This window comes from Ranitomeya variabilis, chromosome 7, assembly GCF_051348905.1.
Source record: "Ranitomeya variabilis isolate aRanVar5 chromosome 7, aRanVar5.hap1, whole genome shotgun sequence".
In the NCBI taxonomy this organism is placed as follows: domain Eukaryota; kingdom Metazoa; phylum Chordata; class Amphibia; order Anura; family Dendrobatidae; genus Ranitomeya; species Ranitomeya variabilis.
In genome coordinates, this window is record NC_135238.1 from 229688449 (window position 1) to 229705869 (window position 17421).

General features: G+C 41.4%; 1 protein-coding gene across 1 annotated transcript in view; it reads right to left on the bottom strand.

Moving 5' to 3' along the window:
- ACMSD (aminocarboxymuconate semialdehyde decarboxylase) overlaps positions 1-17421 on the bottom strand; it is a 75792-nt gene that overhangs the window by 42894 nt on the left and 15477 nt on the right. The window contains exon 2 of the mRNA XM_077273045.1: positions 6954-6998. Within this exon, the coding sequence (XP_077129160.1) occupies positions 6954-6998 (45 nt within the window). The remainder of the gene's footprint in view (positions 1-6953; positions 6999-17421) is intronic.

The window sequence follows — 17421 nt, forward strand, 5'->3', positions numbered from 1 at the left end:
ACAAGAATATAACTACTATAATACTGCTACTCTGTACAAGAATATAACTACTATAATACTGCTCCTATGTACAATAATATAACTACTATAATACTGCTCATATGTGCAAGAATATAACTACTATAATACTGCCCCTATGTACAAGAATATAACTACTATAATACTGCTCCTATGTACAAGAATATAACTACTATAATACTGCCCCTATGTACAAGAATATAACTACTATAATACTGCTCCTATGTACAAGAATATAACTACTATAATACTGCTCCTATGTACAAGAATATAACTACTATAATACTGCTCCTATGTACAAGAATATAACTACTATAATACTGCCCCTATGTACAAGAATATAACTACTATAATACTGCCCCTATGTACAAGAATATAACTACTATAATACTGCTTCTATGTACAAGAATATAACTACTATAATACTGCCCCTGTGTACAAGAATATAACTACTATAATACTGCTCCTATGTACAAGAATATAACTACTATAATACTGCTCCTATGTACAAGAATATAACTACTATAATACTGCTACTCTGTACAAGAATATAACTATTATTATTATTATTTATTGTTATAGCGCCATTTATTCCATGGCGCTTTACATGTGAGGAGGGGTATACATAATAAAAACAAGTACAATAATCTTAAACAATACAAGTCATAACTGGTACAGGAGGAGAGAGGACCCTGCCCGTGAAGGCTCACAATCTACAAGGGATGGGTGAGGATACAGTAGGTGAGGATAGAGCTGGTCATGCAGCGGTTTGGTCGATCGGTGGTTACTGCAGGTTGTAGGCTTGTCGGAAGAGGTGGGTCTTCAGGTTCTTTTTGAAGGTTTCGATGGTGGGCGAGAGTCTGATGTGTTGTGGTAGAGGGTTCCAGAGTAGGGGGGATGCACGAGAGAAATCTTGTATACGATTGTGGGAAGAGGAGATAAGAGGGGAGTAGAGAAGGAGATCTTGTGAGGATCGGAGGTTGCGTGTAGGTAAGTACCGGGAGACGAGGTCACAGATGTATGGAGGACACAGGTTGTGGATGGCTTTCTACGTCATGGTTAGGCTTTTGTACTGGAGTCTCTGGGTAATGGTGAGCCAGTGAAGAAATTGACAGAGGGGAGAGGCCGGGGAATAGCGGGGGGACGGGTGGATTAGTCGGGCAGCAGAGTTTAGAATAGATTGGAGGGATGCGAGAGTGTTAGAGGGGAGGCCACAGAGCAGGAGGTTGCAGTAGTCAAGGCGAGAGATGATGAGGGCATGGACTAGGGTTTTTGCAGATTCTTGGTTGAGGAATGTACGGATTCGTGAAATATTTTTGAGTTGAAGGCGGCAGGAAGTGGAAAGGGCTTGGATATGTGGTTTGAAGGAGAGATCAGCGTCAAGGATTACCCCGAGGCAGCGAGCTTGTGGGACTGGGGAGAGTGGGCAGCCATTTACTGTAATGGATAGGTTCGTTGGGGGGTCGCGTAAGATGGGGGAAAGATGATGAATTCTGTTTTGTCCATGTTAAGTTTCAGAAATCTAGCAGAGAAGAAGGATGAAATAGTGGACAGACATTGAGGGATTCTGGTTAGTAGGGAGGTGATATCTGGTCCAGAGATGTAGATCTGTGTGTCATCAGCATAGAGATGATACTGAAAGCCATGAGATTCTATGAGCTGTCCCAGGCCAAAGGTGTAAATGGAGAAGAGCAGGGGCCCAAGGACTGAACCTTGTGGGACTCCGACAGATAGGGGGCTATAACTACTATAATACTGCTCCTATGTACAAGAATACAACTACTATAATACTGCCCTCTATGTACAAGAATATAACTACTATAATACTGCCCCTATGTACGAGAATATAACTACTATAATACTGCTCCTATGTACAAGAATATAACTACTATAATACTGCTCCTATGTACAAGAATGTAACTACTATAATACTGCCCCTATGTACAAGAATATAACTACTATAATACTGCTCCTATGTACAAGAATATAAATACTATAATACTGCTCCTATGTACAAGAATATAACTACTATAATACTGCCCCTATGTACAAGAATATAACTACTATAATACTGCTCCTATGTACAAGAATATAACTACTATAATACTGCCCCTATGTACAAGAATATAACTACTATAATACTGCCCCCTATGTACAAGAATATAAATACTATAATACTGCTCCTATGTACAAGAATGTAACTACTATAATACTGCCCCTATGTACAAGAATATAACTACTATAATACTGCTCCTATGTACAAGAATATAACTACTATAATACTGCCCCCTATGTACAAGAATATAAATACTATAATACTGCCCCTATGTACAAGAATATAACTACTATAATACTGCCCCTATGTACAAGAATATAACTACTATAATACTGCCCCTATGTACAAGAATATAACTACTATAATACTGCCCCTATGTACAAGAATATAACTACTATAATAATGCCCCTATGTACAAGAATATAACTACTATAATACTGCCCCTATGTACAATAATATATCTACTATAATACTGCCCCTATGTACAAGAATATAACTACTATAATACTGCCCCTATGTACAAGAATATAACTACTATAATACTGCCCCTATGTACAAGAATATAACTACTATAATACTGCCCCTATGTACAAGAATATAACTACTATAATACTGCCCCTATGTACAATAATATATCTACTATAATACTGCCCCTATGTACAAGAATATAACTACTATAATACTGCCCCTATGTACAAGAATATAACTACTATAATACTGCCCCTATGTACAAGAATATAACTACTATAATACTGCTCCTATGTACAAGAATATTGCTACTATAATACTGCCCCTATGTACAAGAATATAGCTACTATAATACTGCCCCTATGTACAATAATATAACTACTATAATACTGCCCCTATGTACAAGAATATAACTACTATAATACTGCTCCTATGTACAAGAATATAACTACTATAATACTGCTCCTATGTACAAGAATATAACTACTATAATACTGCTCCTATGTACAAGAATATAACTACTATAATACTGCTCCTATGTACAAGAATATAACCACTATAATACTGCTCCTATGTACAAGAATATAACCACTATAATACTGCTCCTATGTACAAGAATATAACTACTATAATACTGCCCTCTATATACAAGAATATAACTACTATAATACTGCTCCTATGTACAAGAATATAACTACTATAATACTGCTCCTATGTACATGAATATAACTACTATAATACTGCTCCCTATGTACATGAATATAACTACTATAATACTGCTCCTATGTACAAGAATATAACCACTATAATACTGCTCCTATGTACAAGAATATAACTACTATAATACTGCTCCTATGTACAAGAATATAACTACTATAATACTGCTCCTATGTACAAGAATATAACTACTATAATACTGCTCCTATGTACAAGAATGTAACTACTATAATACTGCTCCTATGTACAAGAATATAACTACTATAATACTGCTCCTATGTACAAGAATAATACCGACCGATAAGTGACTTTCCTTATCTGATTATTATTTGCTTCTGCTGTTTCCTTGGAATGTTAGAAAATAATTTCAAGCAATAATGCGGTTGACCTTCATACTCAGTCTCTGTGAGGGGGTTATGTTGGCTCATTATTGCCTCTGCAGATGTATTACGTGAAAATACTGATTGCTAACTGACAGAAATGTCCTTGTGAGGGTTTTTATATATAACATAAAACATGCCGTGGTTACCATGGCAACGCTCATCTTTAATATTTCAGCTTCTGAATCTGATCCACGTGGCCCCTTCTCTTGTGGTACAGGATCTTTATTTCATCTTTATAACGTGCTCCATAATTATGGAGATATTGTAATATCATGTCGGTTTGATAACACTGTTTTCGTGAGATCATTAAAATCACGGGTATATGGTAAATTGTGACGTGTGATGACAAAGTGGTGCGTTACACGGACGGCAGCCTGATTGAGTAGATCAGCCTTGGACTGGCCAATTGGGGAACAAGGGAATCCACCAGTGGGCTCGAGTTCAGATATGGGCCCCCAGCCCCACTGTATGGGCCCCCAGCCCCACTGTACGGGCAGTACTTGGCATAATTCACTTGATTTACTCGTGTAGAAACAAGCAGCATCTCATCATTCATTAACCAAACTACACAATTTACTATTCTATAGAAGCATAGGTCAATTTGTGAACAAGGGAAGAGTAATATTTGCATGCAGATGAAAAGAGGCCCCCCTGAAGTCAATGTTACTGGTGGTCCCTTGGTACCCAGTCCGACACTAGCGTAGATCACCATGCTAATGAAGCCGGAGACACTGGATGGCAGCACGGAGGCTGGAGACAACGAAGCAAGGCAGAGTGAACAGCACAGCTGAGATGGATCAGCGATGTAGCAGAGCACAGGAGATCAGGAGACTCGTTGAAGTGGTCGGTAAAGAGTCTCCTTTTCAGGAAGTAGCAGTGTCCAGCAATGTAGCAGAGTTGTGTATGGTAGTGGTCACTTTGTAGCAATATAGAAGAGCCCAGCGATGTAGAAGAGCTCGGTATGTCAGAAGGCACACTGTGGCAATATATTGGAGATTTGTATGCTAGGAGGCATACTTTGGCATTATATCGGCACCCAGTGATGTAGTAGAGCGTGGAATGTCAGGATACACTCCGTAGCAATCTAGTGGAACAATGCAACATAACAGACCTGGGTATATGAGAAGGCACAATGTGACAATCTAGCAGAGCTTTGTATGCCAGGAGGCACAGGTTGACGATATAACAGAGCCCAGTGATGTAGCAAAGTTTTGAATTTCGGGATACACACACAGTAGCAAACTAATCCCAGCAACATACTAGACCTGGGTATGTCAGGAGGCACACTGTGGTGATGTAGCAGAGCTGAGAATATAAGGAGGCACACTGGCGATGTAATAGAGCCCAGTGACGTACAGAGATGGGGATCTCAGGAGTCACACTGTGGTAATGTAGAAGAGTCTAGTAACGTAACGAAGCTGAGAATATCAGGAGTCACTGTGGCAATGTAACAGAGCCCAGTAACGTAACAAAGCTGAGAATATCAGGAGTCACTGTGGCAATGTAACAGAGCCCAGTAACGTAGCGAAGCTGAGAATATCAGGAGTCACTGTGGAAATGTAACAGAGCCCAGTAACGTAGCGAAGCTGAGAATATCAGGAGTCACTGTGGCAATGTAACAGAACTCAATGATGTAGCAGAACCGAAAATATCAGGATGCACACTTTTAGCAATGTAGCAGAATACAGGAATGTAGTAACGCTGGGAATTTCAAAAGTAACATTGTGGCGTAGCTCTAGACAATGAAGCAGGCACGGTATCCTAGTGAACTCAAACTACCTGAATACTCAGGTGGCATACAGTGACACAGGCGCGCAGAGCAAGGGCTAAACAATTATTCACTCTATCTAAACAGGAATAACCTCCTTGCAGGGAGAAAACAATGGAAAGGGCCGAGGGTTAAACAGGGCAACAGTTATTCATAGGAGCAGTCTATCAGTTTCACTTATTGTGACTCGTTCGTCCGTTCCTCTCTCTGAGTCCGCTGGCTGCTTGGCTGCCGGCTGAGGCCGGTGCTGAGTTTTCTGGCTTCCCCGCCTAACAGATGGTCCTACTTCTGGCGGCAGCGGTCGGTCACTGGTTTTGCCCGCTGAGCCCGTAGTCCATTAAACTGCAGAGCCGAAGTGTGAAGATCTGCACAAGTCTCTACTCGGCGTGTGCTCCCCTGCGCACCCGCCGATAACTGAATGCACGTACTACGAGGTTTCACTTGGTGCTCGTCCCTCGGTATCCCCTCTGGCACCAGGATACCTGCACCGCGCTGCTTCACTCAGCGCCCATCTCTGTGCGCCCACTGGTACTTGTGAGTCTTTACTGCGCCCGTCCTGGATCTGTGCTCTGCGGCCAGGAGCATTTCCCAACAAACTCCTGCTCGGCGTGCTCTGACCTGCACGCTCTGCGACGCTCCCCGGTCCTTACTGCACCCAACCCTTATCACTGCCGCGCAGCCTATCGCTGCTCGCGGCGCAGGTCCTCTCTCATTCAGCCCTCCGGCGAGAAGCCCCTCTCTTTTCCCGCGCAAACCTCCCTATACTTTCCACGCCCCCTCTCTGCAGGTCATGGGTCTCCTCCATCCTCAATTTCCTTCCCCCTGCAACAGGAGGCTCGGCACCAGTAGATCCGGATCTGGCGCCTCAACAGCATTTGCAGCCTGGTCCTCTCTACACCGCCACCTGAGCTAGCCTATAAGTCCTTAGATGTGCGAGCCACAGACAGAGGAGCATAGATGTAGCAGAACCGAGAGCGGGGAGAGGTCAGTACAGCCCAATGCTTCCGTCAGAACAGGCGATTAACCCATTCAGTGCTAAGGTTCTCCTGTGGCTGTGCTACACAGATACTGAACACTTGCAGCCAGGTTCGTTTTTAGTTCACAATTGATCTCTTAAGTGTCATAACAATAGCGATTGTCATAACTGGACAATCCCTTTAAATTGGATGTCTGCATGTAGTCTCTTACGTAAGGTCTGTGCTCCCTGCAGCCAAAACACGGCATAAAAAATTGATACAGCGAAATCACAACCATGAATTATTACAGCTCTTCAATTAGCCAAGTGCAAAGCTGGAATCAGCTGCTCTTATACATCGCAGCATTTCCTGCTGACAGATCGGCTTTATGTGTGATGTCGTGATATCCCAGAGAGCGGCCACAGAGAGGAGCCCAAATAACGCACCTCATGATTTATTGGAGCTACCGGAGTCATTTCAGAGCCACTAATGAGAGCGATCTCTGGGATTTTGTCGTTTAACAGGACATTAATTTAATGAAACATTTAAAACAATTTATATAAAGATAACATTTTAAAAATCCAAACCTTGCATGAATGATGCATCTGGACCCATCCTCCATAGCCGTATTTCTGAAAGGAGAATTAATGACGCGGTTTTATTATTGATTGACTGCACGGAAAATATAATATGTCAATTCCAATAATCAGACAATTCTAATAATCCAGGATCTGGACAGAAAGGCGTTAGTATGTTCTCCCCATGTTTGCGTGGGTTTCCCCCGGGTTCTCCGCTTTCCTCCCACACTCCATACTGATAGGGAATTTAGATTGTGAGCCCCAATGGGGACAGCGATAATAATGTCTGTAAACTGTAAAGCGCTGCGGAATATGTTACCGCTATATAAAAATAAAGATTATTATTAATGGAGTCTTCTCATTGTAGAAAGCGATGGTATATTGCTTGCATTTGCCAGCACTCTGTGATCGGTGGGGTCTGCAGCAAAGTACCACAGTCGCAGGGTCACTCGGGCTTTCCAGAAATATCTGTCCCCTGTTATCCTTCTTTCCTCCGTGTCCCCTCGCCCCCAGTCCGTTTATGTAGCACCTATCAATTTCTGCCGGTAATAGCCATTGAAATGTTTTTCTATTGGGCCTTTCTAAGATTTGTGGCACAGCTCATCCTGCGCCTCCTGATTCATGTAGAACGATGAGGATAAATACTTGCATGCAGAGCAGCAGAGCAGGAAAAAGACAAAATGTGTTTGTAACTGTATAAAATCATATCTATATGGGCCGTTTTAGGAGACGGCAAACTTTTTTCACCTAGAGAAGCTCAGGATCAAATTAAATCCATCCAACATTAGTAGGGCAGTATTATTTAGGAACTAAATGACCCTATAATGTGATAACCACATGACAGTATTATGTGAGCGTCTTATGGAGAATAATTTGGATGTTGCATATTTACTATTTATCTTGGCACTGTGAACTGTACACTATATGGCAGTATTATTTTTACTCTACATATCAACGTAAATGGAAATTATATGATAACTAACTTTGGAGTATTCTGTCGGTACACCGTTATACATGTGGTTCCTATTTTAGGACGGCAGATCATTATCGCATCATGTACACAAATTGGGCCACCGTTTAATGGATGCTCGTCCATATTGATTTCCCATACGTGCTGGCGCTTATCATCCATGTATCTAAATAGACCATCGATCTGGTTGACTAATTCAATTGTATCTTTACTCATCACAGTCAATCATTCTGTGGCTGATGCAATCTCCTGCATCGTGTAAAATGGTGGAATATGCGCAAATTGAATCACAAATTGTTTGATTTCAGGGATCCAGCGAATTCCAAAAATATTCAACATGAATCAACTCGCTCTTCCCTACTGATGCATTTTGTAAAACTTGATACAAATTTAGAGAAAACAGTTTGAGATGTATAAAGAATAAGTATTGAAAAAAAAAATGTTTTGTTCTACCATTTTGTAAATATTTAGACAAAAAATGCCAAAACACATCAGGATCAGGTGTGAATTGCACGATTTGGCGGCTTTCATATTAAAAATGAAGGGATATCACCATTTTGGACAATCCCTACCTATATGGAAACATTCAGACTTATGTATCTTTTGACCATGTGGAAAATGGACAGCGCATGTGCTAGTCGGGTCTCATTTTATGGACCACACTAAGACTAAGTTCACACTAGGTGTTTTTTCTGTTGCATTTTTTAATGCTAATTTTCAGGTGCATTTCAGTTCCAGCAAAACCTATGAGATTTCAGAAATCTCATGCACACACGTTGTTTTTCTTTGTCATCAGTATTTTGTGCTCTGTATGGTTTTTTTGAACATAGAGCATGTCACTTCTTTCAGCGTTTTTCACCCAATGACTTGAAAAAGCGCTGTAAATACGCACAAAAAATGTTTTACGTTTTTTGGTGCCAAAACCTGATTTTATGGAATAGGACATTTCTAGCATTCCAAAACTGTCACAAAAAAATGCATCATAAACTCCACGAAAAAAAAAAAACGCAAGAAAAACATTGATCTTTTTTCTGCAGCTTCTTTCCTGCCAAGAGATCAGGTTTTGCTGCAGAAAAAAATGCTGCAAAAACACCTAGTGTGAACTTGCCTTTAAACATATAAATTATAGGCAGAGCCGGTCAGGTCTACAACAAATCCTGCTGGGACATCCAGTGATCAGCTGTGATCTCTGGAGAAATTTTCCGGTAAGGCTCATGACACACTATCAGTATTTGGTCAGTATTTTACATCAGCATCTGTAGCCAAAACCAGGAGTGGGTGATAAATACAGAAGTGGTGCAGATGTTTCTATTATACTTTTCCTCTATTTGTTCCACTCCTGGTTTTGGCTACAAATACTGATGTAAAATACTGACCAAATACTGATACTGCGACGCTGGTCTAAGGCTTAGGCCGGAGACACACTGGTGCGAGAGACGGCCGAGTCTCGCTGGTTAAAAGCAAGCTGTGGCACCTGCATTCCGGAGCTGAGCGTGCAGCTCCATGTATTGCTATGGAGCCACACGCTCCGCTCCGGAGTGCAGGTGCCACAGCTTGCTTTTAACCAGCGAGACTCGGCCGTCTCTCGCACCAGTGTGTCTCCGGCCTTATGACAACACTAGGTTTTTGTTTTGTTTTTGTTTTTTTATTGGATCCCCTCCGATATCTTTCTTAAAAAAAAAAAAAAAAAGGTTCAAAAAATGTTTATCGTTTTTTTTCCCCTGAAAATGTTTTGAACAACTCTTGGTGGGAAAAAAAAAATGAAAGTGCATGTCACTTCTTAGTAGAAAATCCTAATGGAAGCTGCTCCGAGCTATGCACTGTCCTATCAAAAGACTGCAAGAAAAAAAAAACACTGAAGGAAAAAAAACTTTTCCAAAACTACTTCAGGGAAAGAAAAGCTCCTTGAAAAACTTCCCAAAAAACAGTGTGGTGTTTTTGAACTCCTTAAAAACTCTGTGTGTGAACAATGCCCAAATGTTGAGTTTCCCTGTAGTGGCCCCAAAGGGAAAAAAACAAAATTCTTTTTCACAACTATTTTTTTTTTTAAGTAAAAGTAAAGGTAAAGTACTTTTATAAAAATTATAGCAAAAACTCTTAAAGGGACCTGTTTCTCATTACAAGATTTGCACCATTTGCCTCCTGCAGCCCCCATGTTGAGCTGTCTGTTGCTAGCTGCAGAATTAACTGAGAGACTGTCAGTGAGCTCAGACAGTCCAATAGCGTTTGTAAGGCCATGTGCACACGCTGCGGATTTTGCTGCGGATCCGCAGCGGATTTGACGCTGCGGATCCGCAGAAGTTTTCCCTAAGTTTACAGTACCATGTAAAGCTATGGGAAAAAAAACATACTGCGGAAAATTCCGCGCGGAAACACTGCGGATTATTTTCCGCAGCATGTCACTTCTTTCTGCGGAATCCGCAGCGGTTTTCAACCTGCACCAATAGGTAAGTCCACTTGAAAACCCGCAGAGGAATCCGCAGAAGAAACCGCGGGAAAATCCGCAGTGAAAACCGCAGTGGTTTTGCACTGCGGATTTTCCAAATCCGCTGCGGAAAAATCCGCAGCAGAATCCGCAACGTGGGCGCTTACCCTTACTCTTTTATCTGAGCTCCTCTCAGCTTATTTAGAACCACAGACCACTTCAAAGTCGAATATGCAGAGAAACGAAAAGCCTGTAAAAGCCAAATGGAGCAACATTTTTCATAACACCCAATAGCAAAAATGATTTTTAACCCCAGATACATCAATTTACGTAAAGAAAACTGTCCCTGGAGGCGACCAACCCCTCTAGATAAGTAAAGCGTTAAAATTAATTAAAATAAGTTACCCTTTTAATATATTGTTTATTTATTTGTATAACTTGATATTTTATTATTTGTTTATTTACTACTTTCCGTAGTATTTTATTTATGTAGCTTTTATATTTTGTTTTGTTTTTTTCTAGGAAATTATTTTCCTAATCTTAATTTTAATGACATTTCACTTATTTTTTATTATTATTTTTTACATTTCTTGTTTTTAATCTCTGTTTTTACATCTCCGGGTTTTGTGATTTGCCATCTCTTTTTCCGTCCTGCACTGTGTCATATGGATGTAGCAGTCGGAGTGTCAACGTCTTATGTATTATTCATGATTTCTGTAAGGATGCAGAATAATATACACATCGCAGGGCGGTAGGTCAGAAGTGACAGCTTCTGGTTAATGATCACTATAGGTGAAAGTATACAATGCCGCAGTTTCCTTCTGACTGTAGCAGCGCAGTGAAGGTCACCTTCCCAACTTCATTAATATTTGAAGAGTAAGGAAAGTAATGGAGCAGAAGTCTCGCAGCAGAAGACTGTCCCCCCGGAGAAGGGTATTGATTCCTTAACCAGGCGCACCAATCCATCCCCCCCCCCCCCCCCCAGGGGGCGCTGGAAATATGACTTTTACATCAATCCTGTTACAATTAATGGCAGATTATTGGAATACTAAAGAAGACAGTACAGTCCACAGTTCTAAATCTATGTAATGGGTGTGTAGACTTTTGCAGTCAGCTTATTTTATGGCTTCGGCGCATCTAAGAATAAAAAAAGGCAATTTTGCAACCACTACCGTTTTGTGTATACAGCCCTTACGCAAAAATTTTTCTTATTTATTGTATAAGAAAAAATGTTTGCAGATTTCTAAAGCTCTACATATTACGAGCAGTTGACAAAGTAAATGTCTCACTTACCCATAGACTTTTATTAGACTTTTTGGCAGATGTTGACCCTTATGCATCTTCTCTACTGTTTTGTCATTTACAGCAGAGCCTCAACATAGTGCAACGATGTAATATATACTAATACTCTTTGTATTGCAATTCCTCTTTTTTTTTTTCAAGATCTGTGCTTGCTGTAGTTGAATGGAAACATATTTTCCTTCCATCCTGAGTCTGGTAGCAATTCTTTCTCTTGTATTTGTGTCCCTTTGTGAACATCATCAGGGCAAGATTATTTTTTATTTTAGCTGTGTTTCTATTCATTGACAGCAAGCAGATGTTGAAATGTTGAGGAATTGAATAAAAAAAGACCCCAACTGGCATTTTGTATATTAACCCCTTCACCCCCAAGGGTGGTTTGCACGTTAATGACCGGGCCAATTTTTACAATTCTGACCACTGTCCCTTTATGAGGCTATAACTCTGGAACGCTTTGACGGATCTTGGCGATTCTGACATTGTTTTCTCGTGACATATTGTACTTCATGTTAGTGGTAAAATTTATTCGATATAACTTGCGTTTATTTGTGAAAAAAATGGAAATTTGGCGAAAATTTTGAAAATTTTGCAATTTTCCAACTTTGAATTTTTATGCCCTTAAATCACAGACATATGTCACGCAAAATACTTAATAAGTAACATTTCCCACATGTCTACTTTATATCAGTACAATTTTGGAACCAAAATTTTTTTTTGTGACGGAGTTATAAGGGTTAAAAGTTGACCAGCAATTTCTCATTTTTACAACACCATTTTTTTTTAGGGACCACATCTCATTTGAAGTCATTTTGAGGGGTCTATATGATAGAAAATACTCAAGTGTGACACCATTCTAAAAACTGCACCCCTCAAGGTGCTCAAAACCACATTCAAGAAGTTTATTAACCCTTCAGGTGTTTCACAGGAATTTTTGGAATGTTTAAATAAAAATGAACATTTAACTTTTTTTCACACAAAATTTATTTCAGCTCCAATTTGTTTTATTTTACCAAGGGTAACAGGAGAAAATGGACCCCCAAAGTTGTTGTACAATTTGTCCTGAGTACGCTGATACCCCATATGTGGGGGTAAACCACTGTTTGGGCGTATGGCAGAGCTCGGAAGGAAAGGAGCGCCATTTGACTTTTCAATGCAAAATTGACTGGAATTGAGATGGGACGCCATGTTGCGTTTGGAGAGCCCCTGATGTGCCTAAACACTGAAACCCCCTACAAGTGACACCATTTTGGAAAGTAGACCCCCTAAGGAACTTATCTTGATGTGTGGTGAGCACTTTGACCCACCAAGTGCTTCACAGAAGTTTATAATGCAGAGCCGTAAAAATAAAAAATCATATTTTTTCACAAAAATGATCTTTTCGCCCCCAATTTTTTATTTTCCCAAGGGTAAGAGAAGAAATTGGACCCCAAAAAATGTTGGCCAATTTGTCCTGAGTACGCTGATACCCCATATGTGGGTGTAAACCATTGTTTGGGCGCATGGCAGAGCTTGGAAGGGAAGGAGCGCCATTTGACTTTTCAATGCAAAATTGACTGGAATTGAGATGGGACGCCATGTTGCGTTTGGAGAGCCCCTGATGTGCCTAAACATTGAAACTCCCTACAAGTGACACCATTTTGGAAAGTAGACCCCCTAAGGAACTTATCTAGATGTGTGGTGAGCACTTTGACCCACCAAGTGCTTCACAGAAGTTTATAATGCAGAGCCGTAAAAATAAAAAATCATATTTTTTCACAAAAATGATCTTTTTGCCCCCAATTTTTTATTTTCCCAAGGGTAAGAGAAGAAATTGGACCCCAAAAAATGTTGGCCAATTTGTCCTGAGTACGCTGATACCCCATATGTGGGTGTAAACCATTGTTTGGGCGCATGGCAGAGCTTGGAAGGGAAGGAGCGCCATTTGACTTTTCAATGCAAAATTGACTGGAATTGAGATGGGACGCCATGTTGCGTTTGGAGAGCCCCTGATGTGCCTAAACATTGAAACTCCCTACAAGTGACACCATTTTGGAAAGTAGACCCCATAAGGATCTTATCTAGATGTGTTTTGAGAGCTTTGAACCCCCAAGTGTTTCACTACAGATTATAACGCAGAGCCGTGAAAATAATTTTTATTTTTTTTCTCAAAAATTTTTTAGCACCCAGCTTTGTATTTTTACAAGGGTAACAGAATAAATTGGACCCCAAAATTTGTTTTCCAATTTGTCCTGAGTACGCTGATACCCCATATGTGGGGGGGAACCACTGTTTGGGCGCATGACAGAGCTCGGAAGGGAAGGAGCGCCATTTGGAATGCAGACTTAAATGGATTGGTCAGCAGCCGTCACGTTGCATTTGCAGAGCCCCTGATGTACCCAAACAGTACAAACCCCCCACAAGTGACCCCATATTGGAAACTAGACCTCCCAAGGAACTTATCTAGATGTGTTTTGAGAACTTTGAACCCCCAAGTGTTTCACTAAAGTTTATAGCGCAAAGCCGTGAAAATAAAAATTCTTTTTTTTTTTCACAAAAATGATTTTTTAGCCCCCAGTTTTGTATTTTTACAAGGGTAACAGGATAAATTAGACCCCAAAAGTTGTTGTCCAATTTGTCCTGAGTACGCTGATACCCCATATGTGGGGGGGAACCACTGTTTGGGTGCATGACAGAGCTCGGAAGGGAAGGAGCGCCATTTGGAATGCAGCCTTAAATGGATTGGTCTGCAGGCGTCACGTTGCATTTGCAGAGCCCCTGATGTACCCAAACAGTACAAACCCCCCACAAGTGACCCCATATTGGAAACTAGACCTCCCAAGGAACTTATCTAGATGTGTTGTGAGAACTTTGAACCCCCAAGTGTTTCACTACAGTTTATAACGCAGAGCCGTGAAAATAAAACATCTTTTTTTTCCCCACAAAAATGATTTTTAGCCCCCCAAATTTTTATTTTCCTAAGGATAACAAGAGAACTTGGACCCCAGAAGTTGTTGTTCAATTTGTACCGAGTACGCTGATAACACATATGTTGGGGTAAACCCCTTTTTGGGCGCACGGGAGAGCTCGGAAGGGAAGGAGCACTGTTTTACTTTTTCAACGCAGAATTGGCTGGAATTGAGATTGGACGCCATGTCGCGCTTGGAGAGCCCCTGATGTGCCTGGACAGTGGAAACTCCCCAATTCTACCTGAAACCCTAACCCAAACACACCCCTAACCCTAATCCCAACGGTAACCCTAACCACACCCCTAGCCCTGACACACCCATAATTCTAATCCCAACCCTAATCCAAACGTAAATGTAATCCAAACCCTAACCCTACCTCCAACCCTAGCCCTAACCCTACCCCTAACCCTAACCCTAACCGTGACTGAAATACGTGTCACTAAAATACGTGGCACTGAAATACGTGGCACTGAAATACGTGGCACTGAAATACGTGGCACTGAAATACGTGGCACTGAAATACGTGATACGTGGCACTGAAATACGTGGCACTGAAACACGTGGCACTGAAATACGTGATACGTGGCACTGAAATATGTGGCACTGAAATACGTGGCACTGAAATACGTGGCACTGAAATACGTGGCACTGAAATACGTGGCACTGAAATACGTGGCACTGAAATACGTGATACGTGGCACTTAAATACGTGGCACTGAAACACGTGGCACTGAAATACGTGATACGTGGCACTGAAATATGTGGCACTGAAATATGTGGCACTGAAATACGTGGCACTGAAATACGTGGCACTGAAATACGTGGCACTGAAATACGTGGCACTGAAATACGTGATACGTGGCACTGAAATACGTGGCACTGAAATACGTGGCACTGAAATACGTGGCACTGAAATACGTGGCACTGAAATACGTGGCACTGAAATACGTGGCACTATGACTGTCAGAAAATGTTCATTAAACGGTTAGGGATGAGTTTAGGGGTAGGGTTAGGGTTTGGATCCCTTTATCACCTTGATGGTGGTGGGTGGCTTTTCAGTGTGTTTTCTTTTTTTTTTCGATAAAAATGCATGCGTTTTTAACGCAAACAAACGCATGTGCTTAAAAACGCAAGAAAATACTGCAGGTTGTATTTCTGAAAATGAACGCATGCAGAAAAAAACCGCATGCGTTTGAAAACGCGACCAAACGCGTACAAAAAAAACGCATGCGTTTTCAATGTCAAATATAGGGAAAAAACGCATGCGTTTTTTTGTGCAAAAAACGCTGCAGACAAAAACGCAAGTGTGAAACCAGCGACGCTTTTTATAGCAAAAAAGTTTTTGCGTCTCCACATTTTGAGACCTATAATTTTTCCACATTTTGCTCCACAGAGTCATGTGAGGTCTTGTTTTTTGCGGGACGAGTTGACGTTTTTATTGGTAACATTTTCGGACACGTGACCATTTTTGATCGCTTTTTATTCCGATTTTTGTGAGGCAGAATGACCAAAAACCTGCTATTCATGAATTTCTTTTGGGAGAGGCGTTTATACCGTTCCGCGTTTGGTAAAATTGATAAAGCAGTTTTATTCGTCGGGTCAGTACGATTACAGCGATATCTCATTTATATCATTTTTTTATGTTTTGGCGCTTTTATACGATAAAAACTAAAATATAGAAAAAATAATTATTTTGGTATCGCTTTATTCTCAGGACTATAACTTTTTTATTTTTTTGCTGATGATGCTGTATGGCAGCTTGTTTTTTGCGGGACAAGATGACGTTTTCAGCGGTACCATGGATATTTATATCAGTCTTTTTGATCGTGTGTTATTCCACTTTTTGTTCGGCGGTATGGTAATAAAGCGTTGTTTTTTGCCTCGTTTTTTTTTTTTTTTTCTTACGGTGTTTACTGAAGGGGTTAACTAGTGGGGCAGTTTTATAGGTTGGGTCGTTACGGACGCGGCGATACTAAATATGTGTACTTTTATTGTTTTGTTTTTTTTATTTAGATAAAGAAATGTATTTATGGGAATAATATATTTTTTTTATTATTATTTATTTAGGATTTTTTTTTATTTTTTTTTTACACATGTGGAAAATTTTTTTTTTTACTTTTTTACTTTGTCCCAGGGGGGGACATCACAGATCATTGATCTGGCAGTGTGCACAGCACTCTGCCAGATCGACGATCTGCTGTGCAGGGCTGCAGGCTTTCCAAGTGTCTGCTCTGAGCAGACACTCGGTAAGCCACCTCCTTCCCTGCAGGACCCGGATGCCGCGGCCATCTTGGATCCGGGACCTGCGGCGAGGAGGGAGGTAGGAGACCCTCAGAGCAACGCGATCACATCGCGTTGCTCCGGGGGTCTCAGGGAAGCCCGCAGGGAGCCCCCTCCCTGCGCGATGCTTCCCTATACCGCCGGTACACTGCGATCATGTTTGATCGCGGTGTGCCGGGGGTTAATGTGCCGGGGGCGGTCTGTGACCGCTCCTGGCACATAGTGCCGGATTTCAGCTGCGATATGCAGCTGACACCCGGCCGCGATCGGCCGCGCTCCCCCCGTGAGCGCCGCTGATCGATGATGACGTACTATCCCGTCGGCGGTCATACGGGCCCACCCCACCTCGACGGGATAGTACGTCTGATGTCAGGAAGGGGTTAAGGCCCCGTCACACATAGCGAGATCGCTAGCGAGATCGCTGCTGAGTCACAAGTTTTGTGACGCAACAGCGACCTCAGTAGCGATCTCGCTATGTGTGACACGTACCAGCGATCAGGCCCCTGCTGTGAGATCGCTGGTCGTGTCGGAATGGCCTGGACCGTTTTTTGGTCGTTG